The 18,988-nt window shown below is 40.3% G+C and overlaps 1 protein-coding gene across 1 annotated transcript; it reads left to right on the top strand.

Annotated features, from left to right (window-relative positions):
• The first annotated feature begins 1,498 nt into the window (after nt 1–1,498).
• Nucleotides 1,499–2,053, top strand: LOC137833978 (putative RING-H2 finger protein ATL19). The gene has a single exon (XM_068642047.1). It carries the CDS (start codon nt 1,499–1,501, stop codon nt 2,051–2,053), a length of 555 nt encoding a protein of 184 aa, XP_068498148.1.
• The last annotated feature ends 16,935 nt before the right edge of the window (nt 2,054–18,988 follow it).

The raw sequence follows: 18,988 nt of genomic DNA, 5'->3' as shown, positions 1-18,988 counted from the left end.
TGTCAAGAGGTGTTTCTCAAACTTAAAAAAAAAAAATCTTATTAAAGAAGGAAACCTTGAAGGAGAGAAGATAAATTTTTTACCAAAAATGTTGTTTATAAAGATATTTTGTTATCTCAAAATCAAGTATTGTACTTTTTATTTATGTGTGACACATAAACATAATATGTTACTGTTTTACTTAATTAGACATCTTTTAAATAAACACTTTGTTATTATATATTAAAGGTAACATAATATAAAAGGAACCTTTACAGTTCAATGAAGATATCAACACAAAGCATACACACATTTTTCTACACAAACAAGTAATTGTCAATATATGTATATTGCATATATATATATGTGTGTGTGTGTATATGCGTATTTTGCATTTTATTCATAATTGACATTCTTTCGTAAGAAACAAAATTTGTAAAACAATGGAACACTTGGTTAAGCCAATTGACGCTAAGGTATAATGATTTTACATAATTATAATGATAATGACATTTTTTTATTCATATGGATCACATTTTTCATTTTAGGTTCATCGTTTGGTATCTTAGAATTTATTACTGCAAAACTATGACATTGTAAATTATTGCTCTCTTCTTTAGAACACATGTATATAGAAATATATGTTATAATTTTGCATAACATTTTTTCATGTGTATTCGTCTTTATTAAAATGAAATATAAATTTATACGGTTAATATAAGGTGTGTAAATAATGACATTGTTTATTCGAATTTTAATATTAAACATAAATATATGTGAATGATAAAAATAAAAATAAAATAGATACACATACGCGAGAGTTATGTGTTTCCGCTAGTAATTAATAAAGAGAATTGTTGTTATTTAGTGTAGACATATTTTTATTCTCTCTACTCTTATAACTATAATTAAAAGGGAGTTGTATTATATAATTATCCACTTTTATAGTTATAAACATAATTAATTTTATTAATTACTATGATAAAAAATTATAAATGTTATAAAAATGAATGAAATATAACTATTTTCTGTATATATTTTTATGATTTTAATATAAATTTAATAATATTTTTTATCTTAATAATTATTATAAGTATAATAATAATTAATTTTGAAATGAAAAATTTGAGAAATACATGTGTTTCCCTTAGTATATTAAATTGTTTATAAGCAGATAAGAAATGATGCAATGATGAGAAGGATAATCTCGTGTGCTAGCTAATGCCTCAACCTTCTTTCACACTCGTGCATGGCATATTCCAATATCTAACACTACATTCTGGTTTTAAAATCAGAACTACGATACGTGTCTTACCAAATGTGCCACCCACATGCCAGCCACGATACATGTCTTACAAAATTGTTAAGGATAACTATAAAACTAAATACATAATTAGAAAGCACACACCATGCATTATCTATACACGTAACAGTTCATTGTGACACATATAAAACATTACACACATTCTCATTCTCATTGCCACACACTTCAATCGTCATATCCACCAAAACCAGACACATGGCCGAGCTCACAGAACTGTTCCCATTGGGCCAACAATTCGATGGTTTGATACGCATGTGTGTGCAGGCCATCTCTTATGATCTTCCAACTCTCACCACTGTTCTATTCGTACTCACATTGTTGTTCTTCATCCTACACCGAATTCTCAACGGGATGTTCTTCTGGGTAATGGAAATGGAGTCAAATGAACATGATCTTGAAGAAGGAAGCACTCATTTGAGAAACTACGGAGAGCCCTCTCAGCATGTTACCATCTTTCATGCTCTTGTTCACACCAATTTGCATGCTTGGACATTGGTGACTGCATTTGAAAGAGTTCATTCCAAAATAGGGCAAAATCTTAGAGCTTCCAAGAAATTACCCCCCTTGGTAAACTATGGAATGCATGGTAAAGCAAGAAGTTGTGGGGAATGTGCCATTTGCTTGGAAGAATTCAGAGTGAATCAATTATGTCAAGTTTTTCCTGTGTGCAAACACCTTTTTCATTCGGATTGCATAGACCACTGGTTGCAGAAGAAATTAAACTGCCCCATATGTCGTGGTTCTGTATAGATAAATTGTAATTGCTGTAAAAACTCTGTATATTTGTATATAAAATTAAAAACAAAATTTCTTTTACAGTCTAATATTAAAAAATAACGAATTTACAACCATTTTTTAAGTGGCAAGTGAATAATACTGTTGTTAAGCTATTATTGTTCTAAACAATAAAGTTAATTTCTTATTTTATGCATCATTTCTACCATATATAAATATTATTTAAAAATATCTTAGAAAACAATGCAATTTTCTTATAGCTAAATCATTTTTTTTCTTACAAAATATTTAGCTACTTTTATATTTTAACATTTTAATTTTTATATTTTTTATTGAAGTTTTATTTAACGTCTTATTTTTATTTTTAAGTAAATAAAAAAATTAATATTTATTTAAAATTAGAAAATAAAAATATAATTATATATTTTTAAAACTCAGGTCTCGTGTTAAAAGTGAGAAAATATATACTTAATTGGAAAGTCTCGTATATGAAAAGAAAAACCTTCAACACCTCATTTTCTTAGTGCTGATATAAAAAGAAAAGGGATTAAATCAACATGAGTCAACTAAACTAAATTAAAGTAAGAAAAATCAATTTTACCTATCAATAATATGTGGAGATTATAAAAAAGAAACCACTAGTATGGGTGAATATATGATGAAGTCTACTAAAGTTGGACACAAAAATAAATGTCAAATATTGAGTCTACAATGGAGACATTTAATTCATACTAAAAATTATTAAAATAATAATAATAAGTTAGAGTATAGAATGGATTCAAAGGGATAGAATAATTATTGAGTCTAGAATAGGGATACAAAGTGAATGCAAGTTAAAAATTATTAAAATAATAACAATAAGTTAACGTCTAGAATGAGGATACAATATAGATGCAATCAAAAAATAAGTTGCAGAATAATATTGCGTTGAGAATGATAACACAAAGTGGATGCAAGTTAATATTTTATTACATTTAGCATAGGTATAGGTGACACTAAAGTGGTGTGGACATTTTTTGTCACCTTAGCCCACACTAGGTTACTTAATGAGAAAAAAATAAAACATTAAAATATTTTTGTCTTACATTTTCATTTTCTCACACTTTTAATTTCTCATTTCTGTCTCACACTTTCAAACTCATAATCCCGAAATTCCTCCCCAAAATCCTACGTCTTCTTCGTGGCCATTTCGCTCTCCTTAATTTCGTTTTTCATTTTTGTCTTCATGGTCATTCCGCTCTCTTTAATTTCGTTTTTCATTTTTGTCTTTGTGGCCATTTCAATCTCTTTAAGTGCATTTTACTCATATTTATTTCTCAGATAATATCCCCAATGGCGACAATTTACTCACATTTGCTTTCTCATGTAGTGTCCCTATCGACGACTCTAAGTTTAATTATTGTTGGAGATCCCACATCGACTAGAGATTAAGACATTTCATAATATATAAGTGAGTGCAAACCTCACTTATAAGTCGGTTTTATGGGTTGAGTTAGGCTTAAAGTCCACTTCTTAATATGGTATCAGAGCCATTTCGAGTCTATCCTAACGATTGTTTGTTGGGCTTATCAAGCCACACACTATCGGGCCATTATCAGATCACCCATAATATATAGTCCCACCACTAGTGCAAAATGTATAAACAAATGCAGTTTATTTAGTGCGGCTTTGTACTCAAACGCTTTCGTTAAAAACGCGGTGACATTTTTGTAATTAAGTTCATTTACAAGTGCGACTTTACTAATAGCCATCTTCTTAAAACCTTTTTAACCCTAATTCAGAAACACGCCACTTATGTTTTGATACTCTCCTTTCTCCCGCGCTTCGTTTCTCTTATGTGTTTCCTCCATTAACTGTGCTTCCTCTTTTCTTCCTCTCTTCTTTGCATTCTTTGTGCCATCGGTAAGCATTGTCTTCCTCTCTTCTTCTTCACCATTGATTTTTGTAGTTTTGCGTTTCTCTTATGTTTTGTCTTATGGCATTGCTAAGGTCATGCTTCACTGGGAAGGTTTTTTGTTGTGTCTTCCTCGTCGCTGTTGTCTCCTTGCTCTGTTATATATTCGCGTTTCATTGGGGAATTTTTATATGTGTTTTTTGGACTTCCATTGGGATGAAATACGAAGAGATATGATATGGATGCACTAAGATATCAAAAAGAAATGTTAAAATAATAACCATGTTCTTCGAAAAAGATCAAAGCAGAAAACTTTTATTAGAAACTCAATCAATAGCGAAAAAGAAAAGAAACCCTAAACGCCTCTCGTAAATGCGGCTATGTAAATAGCCGCATTTATAAATCGAATTTATGAATGCGACTATATAGCCACCTTCTTATCTTTGATTTACAAATGCGTGCTCATCAAATGAGGTTATATAGCCGCCCTTAAAAATGTAAAATAGCCGCACTTGTTTTGCTTTTCTGCACCAGTGCACGCACGAGTTGGTATCCTCGGAGTGAGGGGGTGTGTTGGAGATTCCACATCGACTAGAGATTAGGACATTTCATAATATATAAGTGGGTGCAAACCTCACGACCTCACCTTATAAGCCAGTTTTATGAGGTTGAGTAAGACTTAAAGTTCACTTTTTAATAATTATTGAATTTTATATCCATTTTAGTGTCCCCAAACCTACGTTATAGTTAAATAATACATTTTTCTTTATGTAGGCTTAACCAACACTACCTTGTAAATTTTGTTCCATTGGAGGCCGTCTCTAATGCATAGCCACCAACTTCCATTTCTATTAGGACGCTAAGCCCACACTAGCTCCATGTAGCGTCTCTCTTTTTCTCTTTGTGTCACTCCTTTGGGGACTTTACCATCATTATTTCTTGTAATGAGTATATGCATATATATATATATATATATCTTTAGTTTTTGAGTTTAGAATATTTGTGTTATTTAACTTTGTTCATATTATACTACTGAGAGTCCAAATACCCGCATATAAGCATTGATTAGTCGACCTTTCGATCATTCTATTCTATATCTCAGATTAATTAGTAATACCATTAAGATATCACGTGATAATTACACCAAAATCACGATAAGTGGATAAATTTGGCTTAGTTGAATCGTACTAGTACATAATATTTTAAAGTCCAAAACCATACCTATAAATAGGAAGTCACCTATAAATAGGAAGTCACCCCTGAAGATAGGAAGTCACCTATAAATAGGAAGTCACCCCTGAAGAATAAGGTATTGAAAATCTGATCCTAAAACCTACAACACTCAAATTATTAAAACTGATTTGAGCATCAGTGTGCCATCACAAGTATCCTGAAAAGACCGAAGAAAACAACAAGACTGAAGATCAAAGACCGAAAACTGGAGGAACGCAGTAAGTGAGAAACAATATGTCGCTACAACAATACTTTGTAGGAAAAAATATATAAAATTATTTATTTAATTTAATAGTTTTAAAAAAGTGTATTTGGAGATACATCAAAGAAAACTACAATGTTAAGTCAAATAAATAATTTTCTTATTTCCCTTGGTTTATTACAAAAGTTGACAAAATAACTATTTAGATAGGTAATACATATTAGACAGGATGGATGCTCTTGCAATGCACGCGGTATACGTTTTCCGTTGTAAACATATTTATAAATATTCTTAAATTAAAAAAAATAGCTTTTCTAATTTTATATAACATAATTAATTCATTTATCTTCAATGAAATTTGTAAATTCTTGGGCCCAAGGTCCATTTAACTTCCTTCTACCTTTTTTATTTTCTTATTTCTATTTTAAAAAAGAATTCCTCTCTCTATCTTTGTCATTTGTTATTAATTTTTCATTTAATCACTTATTTCCTTTAAAAATATATGATAACTTGCATTAGTTTGTGTGTTAACGACCAATTCTTCTTATCAGATTTATTCTCGAACGTTATTGGAACCAAGAGAACGATTCGAACTACTTTTTGGTCGGTCGGTCGATCTGCACCTCATTCCCTGTTTTCAACTGAACTCTCACACTCGCTTTTCCACTCCTTCTCCTTGCTAGCTCCAGGCTTGTATGGTACCTGCAAAAGGTACTCCGACACTCAAGTCAAACTTCAACACTCAGTATTTAGGATTAAATGATTGTGTACCTGATCCTTTAGAACATGTGCTAATTTATATGATTATTATGGGTCCATTGTAAAGAGTAGTGTATTATTTTATTTTGCTCCTTGTATTTCGGTCAACCCCAATTTAGGTCAAATAACTTAACCCTAAGAAATAAAATATTTTTTAGGTATAGAAACCCTAACTTGGGCACCAAGTTAGGGTTAAGGTTAGAAGTTTGGGCACTAATCTAGGGTTTTATGCCTTGCGCACCAAGTTAGGGTAAAAACCCCAGCTTTCACCACAAGTTTTCTCTTAGAGTCCTAGAGTTTGTTTACCTTCTCATGTATTATTCTTCTAGATGGTCTAGGGTTAGGGTTTGGGAAGCTTGCTTTGAAAGTTTCCTCTCCTCTAAATAAGAGGCTCGTGTACTTATTTTTCGGCTTTGAATGAATTAGTGTGTTGCTTCCAAAATTGTTTCAACACACTTGTTCTAAAGCTCTCCTTAGGTTAAAACTTCTTCAAGTGTTTAAGTCTAAGACTTCTTCAAGAGTTAGCCTAACCTCTCTTGAGTTCAAATTTTCCACACCTATTCACTTCACCTCTAATTCCATTTTCTCTTCCACAAAGCTTCTACCATCATCCTTCATGTTCTTCTCATCCATGGAACTTCCAAGGAGCAAGAAGAGTTCATCATTTCGTTTATCTGTTATTGTATGTAAACAATGTGGTGATAGCATCTCAAGACATGGTTGAGGTCAAACAATTGAAGTTACTGCTCGATAATGAATTTGAGATGAAAGTTATAGATGTTGTAGAGATTATTATAGGGATGGAGACCAAGAGGGATAGATCCCAAAAGAAACTCTTTTTGTGTTAAAGGAAGTACATCCAAAATGTGCCAAGACATTTTGGGATGGAATGTGCTAAAGCTGTAAGCAAACCTTTGACAATCTTTATACATCTTTTTGAGCTCAACATTCCTTAAATGATAAGGAATACATGACTCGTGTTCCTTATGCAAGCATAATGGGAAATCTGATGTATATCATGATGTGTACCAGACCAAATCTTGTACAAAATATTAATATGGTGAGCATGTATGTGAGCATACTTGGGAAGGAGTATTGGCAAGTCATGAAGAGGATCCTAAGATACGTAAAGGGGACTAAATATATTAGACTTATCTTTAAGGGTGATTCATAGTGGAATGTAGTATGTTACTTGAACTTTGACTTTGCACAGATTTTAGACAGTCCATTATTGGTTATGCTTTTGGAATTTTTACTAATGTAGTGCAATTTTATTTCTTAATTACTGAAATGGGTAAAAAAATTGAAAATTATCAAAATGGGTTAGTCATGCCACCTTGGGACGACTTTATTTAAAATTTGATTATACTGAAGTCGTGCCACCTTGACACAACTTCAGTTCAAATACACTAAAGTTGTATCACCTTGGCACGACTTACCTATTTCGGTAAGTTTTCAAAATTTTACCCATTTTGATAATTAAGATGTAAAATAGATTCGTACAAAATCTTAGGCTTTCACCATTGGTTGATCTCCAGTTAGTTGGAAAGCCACTCTCCAACAAACAATGGTGTTGTTGATAATAGAGATGAGGTATATAATGTTGGTGGAGGGAGTGATATAGCCTTAATCACATCAGATTTTCAAATAAAACCAAGTTCCCTTTAATGTAATATAGGATCAACCTAGGTCACAGTCTAAAGAAAACATGTTTATGAAGTCCATATAATAATCTCTATAATAGACCGTCTAATAGACTGCCTATCAACACTTAAAATGTAAAGAACTGGAAAGTAAATGGAAGCATGTAGATAGTTTGAAAATAAACTCAATTGTAAACGAAAAACACAAATTAAATGGACAAAATGTAAAATTATAGTAAAGAATTGAAAAATGAAGAGTGTGTTAAACGCTTAAAAGAAAATTGTGTAAAATGATTTAATGAATAAAAAATGTAAATCGAATCAAAACTAAAGTCTAATTCTAAAACAAAAGCTAAATATGAATGAATATATGCAAAGAAAAAGACTAAGTACAACGGTTAGACTGTCTTGTTGATAATCGTTTACTAGACCCTCTAGTGGATAATCGTGTAATGGTTATACTGAAGAAGAAAATAGAAGAGAGCGTCTAATCGTAAGAAAAAATGTTAGCAATGTAAATTGTAAGAAATTAAATGAAAGAAGTGTAGATTGTGAGATAATAAATGATAGGAATGTAAATGGCAGAAATTGTAAAGTTTAGAAATGTAAAATAGAGTGTGACTGGAAATTAAACTACAATTGAATTTGTACCGACTAGTCATCGGGTCTCGAGGACTGGAAATAATGGTAAGCCACGTAAGCTGGGTCCCACAAGCGGTATAAGCTAGTGTGTCAACCAGTCGTCACACGTCGACCACCAGAAAGTGTCGACCAGTCATTAGACGTCGACCATAAAGGAAGGTCGAAGAGTCGTCAAGCATACAGAGTAAGACCGATGAGTCCTTGAACATCAGTACAGCGAATGTGGGCCACGAGAGGTGGGTCCCAGAAGAACATATCAGTTATCAGTAAAAGCACCCAGAGATAAGGGGAAGCCCTAGGTCACAAAGAGTCCATGTGTGTGGTGTGAATAACGCATTCAGGTGCAACACAAGTAAAGAATCGCTAGAGACGCTAAGACCCATTAGGGTTAGGGTTTCCAGGGGTAGACTGCATGCATGGCACGTGAATACTTAGGGCACCCAAAGAACAAGGGGCCCCAGAGGGTTGGTACATGAGTTGGTACCTTGGTGGCCATTTTGTTAGTTGTTGCACTCTAGTTAATGGCAGTCCTACGTGCTAGATTACGTTAAGGCTGTGTAATAGCGGCGCAGGGACGTTCCCCCAGGAACCCTAGTTACAACATATATAAGGGATGTTAAAAACCCTAGAGAGGTACGTAGTTTCTATGTTTAGAATTATTACACACACATACAAATTCTCTGCCCCATTATTGACTTGAGCGTCAGAGTGCAAATGGTCGCTACGGTGCCCCCTTTTTCTTTGCAGGTACAGAGTGTTTTGATCCAGGAAAGCGTGAACCCTCGAAGAGACAGGCGGGCGTGAGATCGTCGTTAGAGTCAACCGGCGAGCGAGTCAACCGGCGAGCGAGTCAACCGACAAGAATATTTGGTGCGTACCGTGGGGCTCGATAAAACGAGGTCCCACTCACAAGTAAAGAAAAGTTACCCAGCAATATGAGGAGCACGAGGTAAGGTTCTGTCGCACCAATAGGAGGGGAAAACATCACCATGCAACAAATCATGGAGACTATACACGCCTTTCAGGAGACGGTGGCGGCGTCCAGGGCGGATCAGGAACGCATCCAGATTGACCTAGCCGCGTCGCAAGCAAGGAACTAAGAGTTGTGCAGGACTAACAAGGAACTGCGCAGGAATTTGCAGCAGACAGGGGAACGCGTGGCGGATGAGTGAGTCCCGCCTACACCACCCAAGGCTCTCCTTATGCCATTCTCGCAGGCGATCATGGACACCATGATACATGCCACTTTCGTAGGTCCTAAGGCTGCCTTTACAGGCGTAGAGGATCTGAAGGCTCATCTCATAGCCTTCCACATCTAGATGATGTTGTCAGGAGGCTCTGACACTGAGCATTGCAAGTTGTTCATGGCACATCGCTAGACTGGTTTGTCAGCCTCCCTAACGGACATGTAACGTCGTTTGCGCAGTTTTCCATGCTGTTCAGGGAGCAATACATCGTCAATTAGGCTCCCCGCCAGTCTCTTACGATCTTTTCGACGTAAGGCAGTACCAGAGAGAATCCTTGAAAGACTTCCTCAACAGATTTGGGGCACAGGTGGTGAGGCTGCACACCAAGGACGAAGATATGATGGTGCACGCTTTCAGGAAGGGAATCTTGCCAGGACCCTTCAGTGAGTCACTCATCAGGTGTCACCCCAAGACCTTTTGTGAGATCCGGTGTCGAGCGGTAGCCCACATCGTCGCAGAAGGGGAAATCACTGAGAAGCGTGGAAGCATTGCCCTCGTCCAACCACGAGGACCAAGTCGACCTCAGCCCATAAGGGTACATGAGGCGACGAAAGAGAAAAAGGCCCAAGGGAAGTAGCAACCCTACGAGGCCAGGAAGCCCCAGACTATGGCCACCGAAAACTAACAAGAGATTGGGGCCAGCAAGAACACTTGGTGTGAGTTCCACCAAGTGTATGGCCACGCCATACACACTTGCCTGTCACTAGGACACCAGTTGTACGAGCTGGCGAAGAACGACTTCTTGAAGGACTACTTGCGGGAGTCGCAAGGGGTTCAGGCGCTGACAACCCTAGGGGGTGACCAGGGGCACTAGATGCCCGTTCATGGTGAAATTCACACCATTTCAGGGGGTTTCTCAAGTGGAGGGTGCACTGCTTCTCAGGGGAAGAAATATGCACGAGCAGTAATGACGGTAGAGACGCAAGAGGCAGACTAGGCTCCTGACATCGACCTCATCTTCACCAAGGCTGATCACCAGGACGTTGTCCCCCACGACAATGACCCAGTGATGGTTTCGGTAGTAACAGTGTCAAGGAAGGTGCACTGTGTCCTAGTGGACCAAGGAAGCTCGGCCAATGTGATGTTCTGGTCGACCTTCAACAAATTGCAGTTGTCCCTGACCAATTGAGGCCTTACACCGGCTACTTGTATGGATTTGTTGGAGACCAGGTAGAAGTGCGTGGACACATAGAGCTGAGGACCACCTTCACGGATGGCATAACTTCCCGCACAGAAAACATCAGGTACCTTAGTTGTTGATGCTCCCTCAGCTTACAACATACTGTTGGGCAGACCTACCTTGAACACGTTGGGAGCGATAGCATTGACGAGGCACATGAAGATGAAACTGTCTTCCTTGGAGGGGACAGTGATCACCATCAGACAAGACCAGAAGGAGGCTAAGAAGTGTTACGAGAATAGCCTCAAAGCAAAGAGAGGGGTGTTCGATGTTACCACCCAGCCCCCAGGTGAAGAAGGGCTCACCCGCGCAAAGGTCGCTCGGGAAAGACGACCCGAACCAGCCGAAGACGTCCTTGAGAGGGAGATTGGTGGCAAGATGTTTAAGCTTGGCAAGTCTTTAGGCCAAGGGACATAGGACCAGATTGTCGAAGTCATAGCACGAAATATGGATGCCTTCGCGTGGTCTGCCTCAGACATGCCTGACATAGACCCCGACTTCCTGTGTCATCATCTTACCATGGACCCCCAGGTCCGACCTGCTCGCCAAAGGAGGAGAAAGTTCAACGAGGAAAGGCAGCAGGTCATCAAAGAGGAAACACGGAGTTGCTAAGCGCCTGCCACATCAGGGAGATTCAATACCCAGAGTGGTTGGCAAACGTGGTGTTGGTAAAGAAGGCCAACGGGAAGTGGAGGATGTGCGTAGACTTCACAAACCTCAACAAGGCCTGCCCGAAGGACTCCTACCCGATGCCAAGCATTGATGCTTTGTTAGACAATACCAGAGGCGGTGTACTTGCGCCCATGATAGGGCGAAATGTGTAAGCGTATGTGGATGATATGGTGGTGACCTCACAGGTGAAGGATCAACACGTCGCTGATTTAGAAGAGCTATTTACGACAATAATCAAATACAAATTGAAACTGAACCCTGAGAAGTGTGTGTTTGGGGTGGAAGCGGGCAAGTTCTTAGGCTTCCTACTCACTGAGCGTGGGATAGAAGCGCACCCTGAGAAGGGCACTGCAATCCTCGCGATGAGGAGCCCGATCTTGGTAAAGGAGGTGCAGTAGTTGACAGGGCAGATATTCACTCTGTCCAGATTTGTATCAGCTAGAGGGGATAAAAGTCACCCATATTTCCAGTGCCTGAGGAGGAACAGTAGGTTCGTATGGACCAGAGAATGTGAAGAGGCGTTCCTCAACCTGAAGGAGTACCTAGCCAGCCCACCAGTGTTATGCAAGCCGCAGCTGGGTACGCCGCTTCGCCTATACTTTGCGGTCACTGATCGGACGATCAGTTCGGTCCTCGTGCAGGAACAGGACCAGATACAAAAGTCGATCTACTTTGTGAACAAAGTGTTGCTGGGGCCCGAGGTGAGATACCAGGCCCTAGAGAAGGCAGCTCTGGCAGTAGTGTTCTCAGCGAGAAGACTTCGCCACTACTTCTAGAGCTTTATCGTGGTAGTGATGACAGACCTTCCCATTCGCAAGGTCTTACAGAAACCAGACATTGCGGGAAGAATGGTGCACTGGGCGGTAAAGCTATCAGAATTCGACATACATTACGAGCCCAGAGGCCCTATCAAAGGCCAGGTTTACGCTGACTTCGTGGTAGAGCTCTTCTTGGCAGACACGCACCACAAAGAGTCTGACTTCCGATGGGTGCTCTCTATAGATGGTTCCTCTAACCAACAAGGTAGCAGAGCTGGCGTCATCCTGGAAGGGCCAAATGGGCTATTGATTGAGCAGACCCTGCGTTTCGCTTTCAAGGCTAGTAACAACTAGGCAGAGTATGAGGCTTTGATCGCTAGAATACTGTTAGCCAAGGAGATGGGTGCACAGAGTTTGCTGGCGAAGAGTGACTTCCTGCTGGTCACGGGCCAAGTAATAGGAGAGTACCAGGCCAAAGACCCTCAGATGGTCGCTTATCTAGAATATGTCCAAATCCTGAAAAAATCATTTGCGGTGTTCAAGTTAGTACATGTCCCTAGAGAGCAGAATGCCCGAGCTGACCTACTAGCAAAGCTCGCCAGTTCGGGCAAGGGGGCAGACAGAGGACAGTCATCCAGGGAACCTTCACTGCAGATAATTTGGTAGAGGTCCATCAGGTTAGCACATCGGAAGGGAGGAAGAGAAGTCATCGGTCATTGACTCAGGAGACATTGAAAACGCCCAAGATAAGCATATATCCAGTTTTTGGGAAGTGTCGTTGCAGGTTTACCTGATTGAAAGAGGAGAAACCTGGATGACACCCTACAAGCGTTACCTGGCTAATGGGATAGTCCCATTGGAACCCACAGAGGCCAGAAAAATAAAGAAAAATTTGAGCAAATACACCTTCATTGACAGGGAATTGTTCAGACACGGGTTTACCCACCCTATTTTGGTATGTGTAAGTGGCGAGCAGTGCACGCGAATAATGGCAGAACTCCATGAAGGGATATGTAGGAGTCATATCGGTGGCCGATCTCTCGCATCAAAGGCCATTCGTGCGGGATATTATTAGCCAACCATAAGGGAAGATTGCAGATGGTATGCACAGCAGTGCAAGCAATGTCAACAACACGCTGACTAGCACAAGGCGCCATGAAAAGATCTCAGATCGATCTATAGCCCTTGGCCGTTCCATACTTGGGGAATCGATATTCTGGGGCCATTCCCTTTGGCGGTACGGCAGATGAAATACCTTGTGGTTGCCATAGAGTATTTCATGAAGTGGATAGAGGCTGGGCCAGTAGCGTAGATTACAGCCCGCAAGATCCAACACTTTGTGTGGAAAAATATATTATGCCGCTTTGGAGTCCCAAAACAGTTGGTGTATGACAATGGCATCCAGTTTGCAAGCCAACAACTGGGAAAGCTGTGTACAGAACTTGGGATAATGCAGGTGTTTGCATGAGTCGAACACCCCCAGACGAATGGGCAGGTCGAGTTTGCCAACCGAGTTCTGCTGAGGGGTCTGAAGATAAGGCTGGAGAAGGCCAAAGGAACCTGGGCAGAGGAAGTTCCTAGCATTGTGTAGGTTTACCACACTACTCCCCAATCCACCACCAAGGAAACACCTTTCAACTTAGTGTACAGTTCGGACGTGATGATTCCTGTAGAAATCCAGGAGAACTCACAGTGTTTCCAGAACTTTGTGGCTGAAGAGTCCAATGTTGAAAGAAAGATGAACCTGGACCTACTGGATGAGGTACGGGAGGAAGAAAGAATCAAGGCTGAAGCCTTGAAGAGAAGGGTGGAGTACAAGTACAACTCCAAGCTGAGACCTCGGTAGTTCCAGGTCGCCGACCTGGTAATGCGGAAGGCCCACCCATAGAGAACAAGTTGTCTCCCAAATGGACTGGTCCCTTTAGGGTGACAGAGGCCTTTGGGAACGGAGCATACAGGCTCGAGACTTTAGAGGGTGGGGCGGTTCCTCGTACATGGAACGCGACTAACCTTAAGTTTTATTTTAGTTGAACTATCGCACTGTACACAGTTTTTAGGGGACACTATTTGTCCCTTAAAGGGATTTTTAATGAGGTCACCCAATAAAGTTTCAGTTGAAGTATATTCTCAAGTTTTTGGTACAATGTAGTTATGAGCCTTTCCCTTGGGTTAGAAGCCTTAAAATTGGGAAAGGAAGGTTCGTAGAGAACACCTCCCTCTTGACTGAGAAAGCCAAGGTCGAACAACATGGTTCATCAGTTAAATCCTCTCTTGCCCTTGGGCGAGGATGAGGTCAGTTACAAACCATTCACTTGGGTTAGAAGTCTCGAGACCGGGAAAGGAAGGTTCGCAGAGAACGTCGCCCCCTTAAGCGAAAACGCCAAGGTTGAACAATATTGTTCACCAGTTAAATCCTCCCTTGCCCTTGGGCGAGGACGAGGTCAGTTACGAACCGTTCACTTGGGTTAGTAATCTCAAGACTGGGACTGAAAGGTTTGTAGAGAACACCTCCCCCTTCAAGTGAGAATGCCAAGGATGATTCGTATGGTTCGTCAGTTAAAGGTCCTCACCTAAACTTTGCATAGATAAGGAGAGATCAATAAACGAACATTCCCCTTGATTGCAGGGCAAGGATGAAGAATGGCATGGTTCACCAATACCGCCAGTAAAGCATGTCTTCGGCGGGAAGTCCTTTCCCATGTCTTGCAGGGAAAAGGTCAAACACAGTTAATACGAATTCCTCTTATCCTCGTATGACAAAATAAGACCAGCTAAGGGTTTACGCACACGTCGTCAGTGCCTCAAAGACAATGAAGGTTGTAAGTAGGTAAATCAGGCAGGATGAGGCGTGCTACCCAAGGGGTGAACCTATGTCAAAGACGTTGTTAGCAAAACTTACCAAGGTAATCAAATGGTAACCAAGACAAGGAGAGATAAGTTATGCGAATAAGGCATAAGTGTGCAACATAAATATGCAAGGTTACAGAGTGTTCACAAAGCAGTAAATTATTTACAGAGTATTCACAAAGCAGTGAATTATTTACAGAGTGTTCACAAAGCAGAAAATTATTTACAGAGTGTTCACAAAGCAGAAAATTATTTACAGAGTGTTCACAAAGCAGTAAATTATTTACAGAGTGTTCACAAAGCAGTAAGTTATTTACAGAATGTTCACAAAGCAGTAAGTTATTTACAGAATGTTCACAAGGCAAATTATTACAAGTTAAGAGAGCTTGGTCCTGGGCACGAGCTGCCCATCAACAACCTTCATCGACACCACAAAGGGGGAAAGATCCATTTCAGGATGCACGCAGGCAACCTGAGCAATGGCATCCTAGAACCCAGCCCCATACGCATCGGCAGCGTCATTGGTAAGCTCCGTTTTGGTCTGTTTGAAGAGCTCAATCTTTTGAGCAAGTTCACCCACCACGCAGCCAAGTTGAACCTCTTATTGGGTGGCCCTCTCCTCAAGTTTGGCCATCTTGGCCTGTGCCTCCTCTACCTTCTCCTCCAAGTCAATTACTTTGTTGCGGAGAGGTAGGATCTTCGCCTCTACCTGAAGGACCTGCTGAGACTTATCGAAGAGGAGCTTCTTGGTCTCTTTCTCCAATTGACGGAGGCTATTCAGCTCTTGGTTTAGGGCAGCTTCACGCTTGGCGAAGATTTGGATTTGGAACGCTAGTTCCTCCCTCATGTTCGCTTCCGTCTGGCTCACGAAGGCACTAGAGTTGACGAGGAACTCCCCAAGGCTTTGGCCCACACGATCCCGTAGCATGTCCCCATCCAAGGCCTCCACTGCCTCCTTGTTTTGGAAGCATTTTACGGCTCGTTGGAGAATGGTTGGGAGCTTAGGGGAAGGCGGCACTTGGCCACCTTTAGGAGTGTTCTCCCCTCCGCCTTCAAGTGCGGCGAGTTCGTGAGGAGAGGAGGCGCTGAGAGGATTGTCCCTAAAGGATGGGGCGTGGCCATCCGTGGCAGAATGTGATGGCGCCACGACACCCACCCTCTGCCTCTTAAAGACGAGGCCCATTTCAGTGTCCTCATCTTCCGAGCCAATCGCCACCACCACCCCTTTTTGTTTATCACCAAGGACTGGACCGGGCGAGTCTTGGGCAGGAGCAACAACACGAGAAGGACCAGAAAGTGTAGTTTGACGAGGAGCGATCAGCCCAGCCAGTTTATTCCTCTTTTCTTCATTGAGCACCATATCTTCACTAAGACAACGAAGCATAAGGAGATAAGCCTACACAATATGCAACTAACAACAAGAGTATAAGCAAAGACAGATAAAAGATAGGGACAAATACCAATGTAGCCCTTGAGGGTTGTGGCGTTGTACTCATACTTAATCAGCTCAGCAGTGTTAAACACCACTCCCAAGCTTGAGAGAAGCTGGCATATAGGGAGTCAGCTCCTCAAGACCCCTAGCCTTTCCACCCAATAGAGTGGGAACCCATCTAGCAGGGTGGGGTCGTAAGCGCTACAGCATACCTTAAGGAACAAGAAGAAGAAGGCTTCCCCAGGGTTGGCACGATTGTTAGCACATACGAGTTTGCCCTTTGTGCAAGGTCGAGCTGATACGTACGCGTCCCATCCCTCCCAAACACACAACCCTTAGAGTCAGCCTCATCCTCTCTGTGCTTTCTCACGTCCTCACTGGAAGTAAGTTTGGAAGTCTCAACAAGGAGTCAACAGAAGCCCAATGGCAGAGGGCTTTGTAATCGACGGAGGGAGGAGGGTTGGAAGTGGTTTTGGTTCTGGCCATCTTGAAGGAAGCTAAAAAGGGAGAGGAGAAAGGAAGAAAAACGAGGGTTCAGAAGAAATGATGGTGTGACTCAATGTGTTCCTTGATGGATGGTCTGTCATCACGAACTCACCCTTCTTGTTGTGAGTTGATTTTATATTGCACATTTTAAAGGTTTCACTTTTTTTTAGAATTTGTGGATTAACAATTTAAAGGTGAGAACCCTAAGAAGATTCCCACTGGACACAAATTTAACCAAGTGGTTAAGTAAGTGTGAAGGTTTCCTTCAGAAGGGCAAAGAGAAAAGGATAATATAAGGTGACAAATGATGATGCAAAGAGCAGAAATTAAAATGAACAAGGTGAAGATGACAATATATAGACCGAAATTAAAAGAAGATAAGAGAATGAAGATGAGAGGGAAGATGGCGCAAAGAGGAAGTAAAAAGAATTAAAAGGAAAAGATGAAGAGACAGAGAAAACTTATGGAATGGAAGATGTCATGCCACTTGGAGAATATGAACTCTAAGATGAGTGGTGTAAGAGCCGCTACTTAAGATGTTACCCACCCAAGATAAGACTCTGATAACTAGAGCCACCACTTGAGATATTACACATCCAAGATAAGACCCAGATAACCTAGAGTACTCAGACTCACAAATTCACTTAAGTAGAGTTTCTTTACTTCAAATTTCAATGTGTGAATACATGAGGCAAGGCACCCTATTTATAGGAAGTGGTGCCTTGGTGGGCAAGATGGAGGGAGGGGTAGAAAAGGAAGCATGAAAGGGGCGACCTAGGATTTGACTAAGTCAATGTCGCCCCTTAGTCCTAGCTTCTACAAGTTAGGGCTACCTCCTAACCCTAATGGACTTGGCACAACCCAATTTGATAACTACATCTCCTATTATGCTTTGTTAACCTACTGATGGAGATCAAGATCAAGACCAAATGGAGGCCAATAATCAAGGACAAGAAGAGGTAGAGGCTCAAGTGATAGACGCTCAAGGAGTCTTTAGTCCACCTCAAAGGCTTACAAGAAGCCAATTCAAGGCATTAGGAAATAATGGAAGGTTGTTTTCTCTTTTTATAGTTTCTTGTGTAATAAAAAGTGCTTAGAGGGAAACATGAGACACCTCTTTTGTAAAAGCATTTTTAGGCTTTAGTTAGGATTTATAGAGCTTGGGGGGTGTGAGTTTAGTAATGAGCGTGAACTTAGGAGTGAGCTTAGTAGGGGGGGCGTGTTGTAGGAGTAGGTAGCTTCTAGAATAAGCTTGTATTTGGCCGGTCCTTGCTCCTATAAAAGGAGAGCTTGGGTCCTTCACAATTCAGAATTGAAATTGGTAATAGAGAAACTCTACTCAATTTGAGAGAGAATTGTGAGAACTTTGTCTTCTCCTTCACCTTTTCTTATCTTGAGTGCATTTGGTTCTCTCAAGTGGCGGCAATAGCTCACTTATCATGGAGCCTTCACAATCCAAGTGGCGTGATCACCAAACCAAGTCCTTCATCTCCATAAGTTCTTCTCTCCTTCATCTTCCATTTCATCTTCCTTGCTTTACGAAATGTTAAACATGTCTTAAGCTTCTTTCCATGCGGTTTTGTGTTGCCTTTTCACTTTATGTTCGATTCTTTTCTGTTCTAGCTGGATTTGTTCGGTTCATTTCTGTTTTTAAAGCTTTCTATTCGGTTCATTTGCCTTAATACACATTTTAATCGGTTCAATTGGCAATAGATGGATCTTCCATACGAGTTTGGTGTTTGGTGCAAGTTTTGATGAGTTCTTGAAACATAGAACATTGATCCAATTCTATTAAAAGTGTCTAAGCTATCTCCAACTCAAGTTGATTCCATAGAATGTCAAAGAATCATCTCTACTTTACTAGTGGAATCATATCATGTGGTATCTAGAGTTTAGGTTTGTTCTTGTTTAATTTTTGAGTTGTGTTGAACTTTTAATTCAAGAGCTCTATAATT

The sequence above is a fragment of the Phaseolus vulgaris genome, chromosome 5, assembly GCF_000499845.2.
Source record: "Phaseolus vulgaris cultivar G19833 chromosome 5, P. vulgaris v2.0, whole genome shotgun sequence".
In the NCBI taxonomy this organism is placed as follows: Eukaryota; Viridiplantae; Streptophyta; class Magnoliopsida; order Fabales; family Fabaceae; genus Phaseolus; species Phaseolus vulgaris.
Note: the sequence above shows the minus strand (reverse complement) of the source record. Positions and strands in the feature narration are given on the sequence as shown.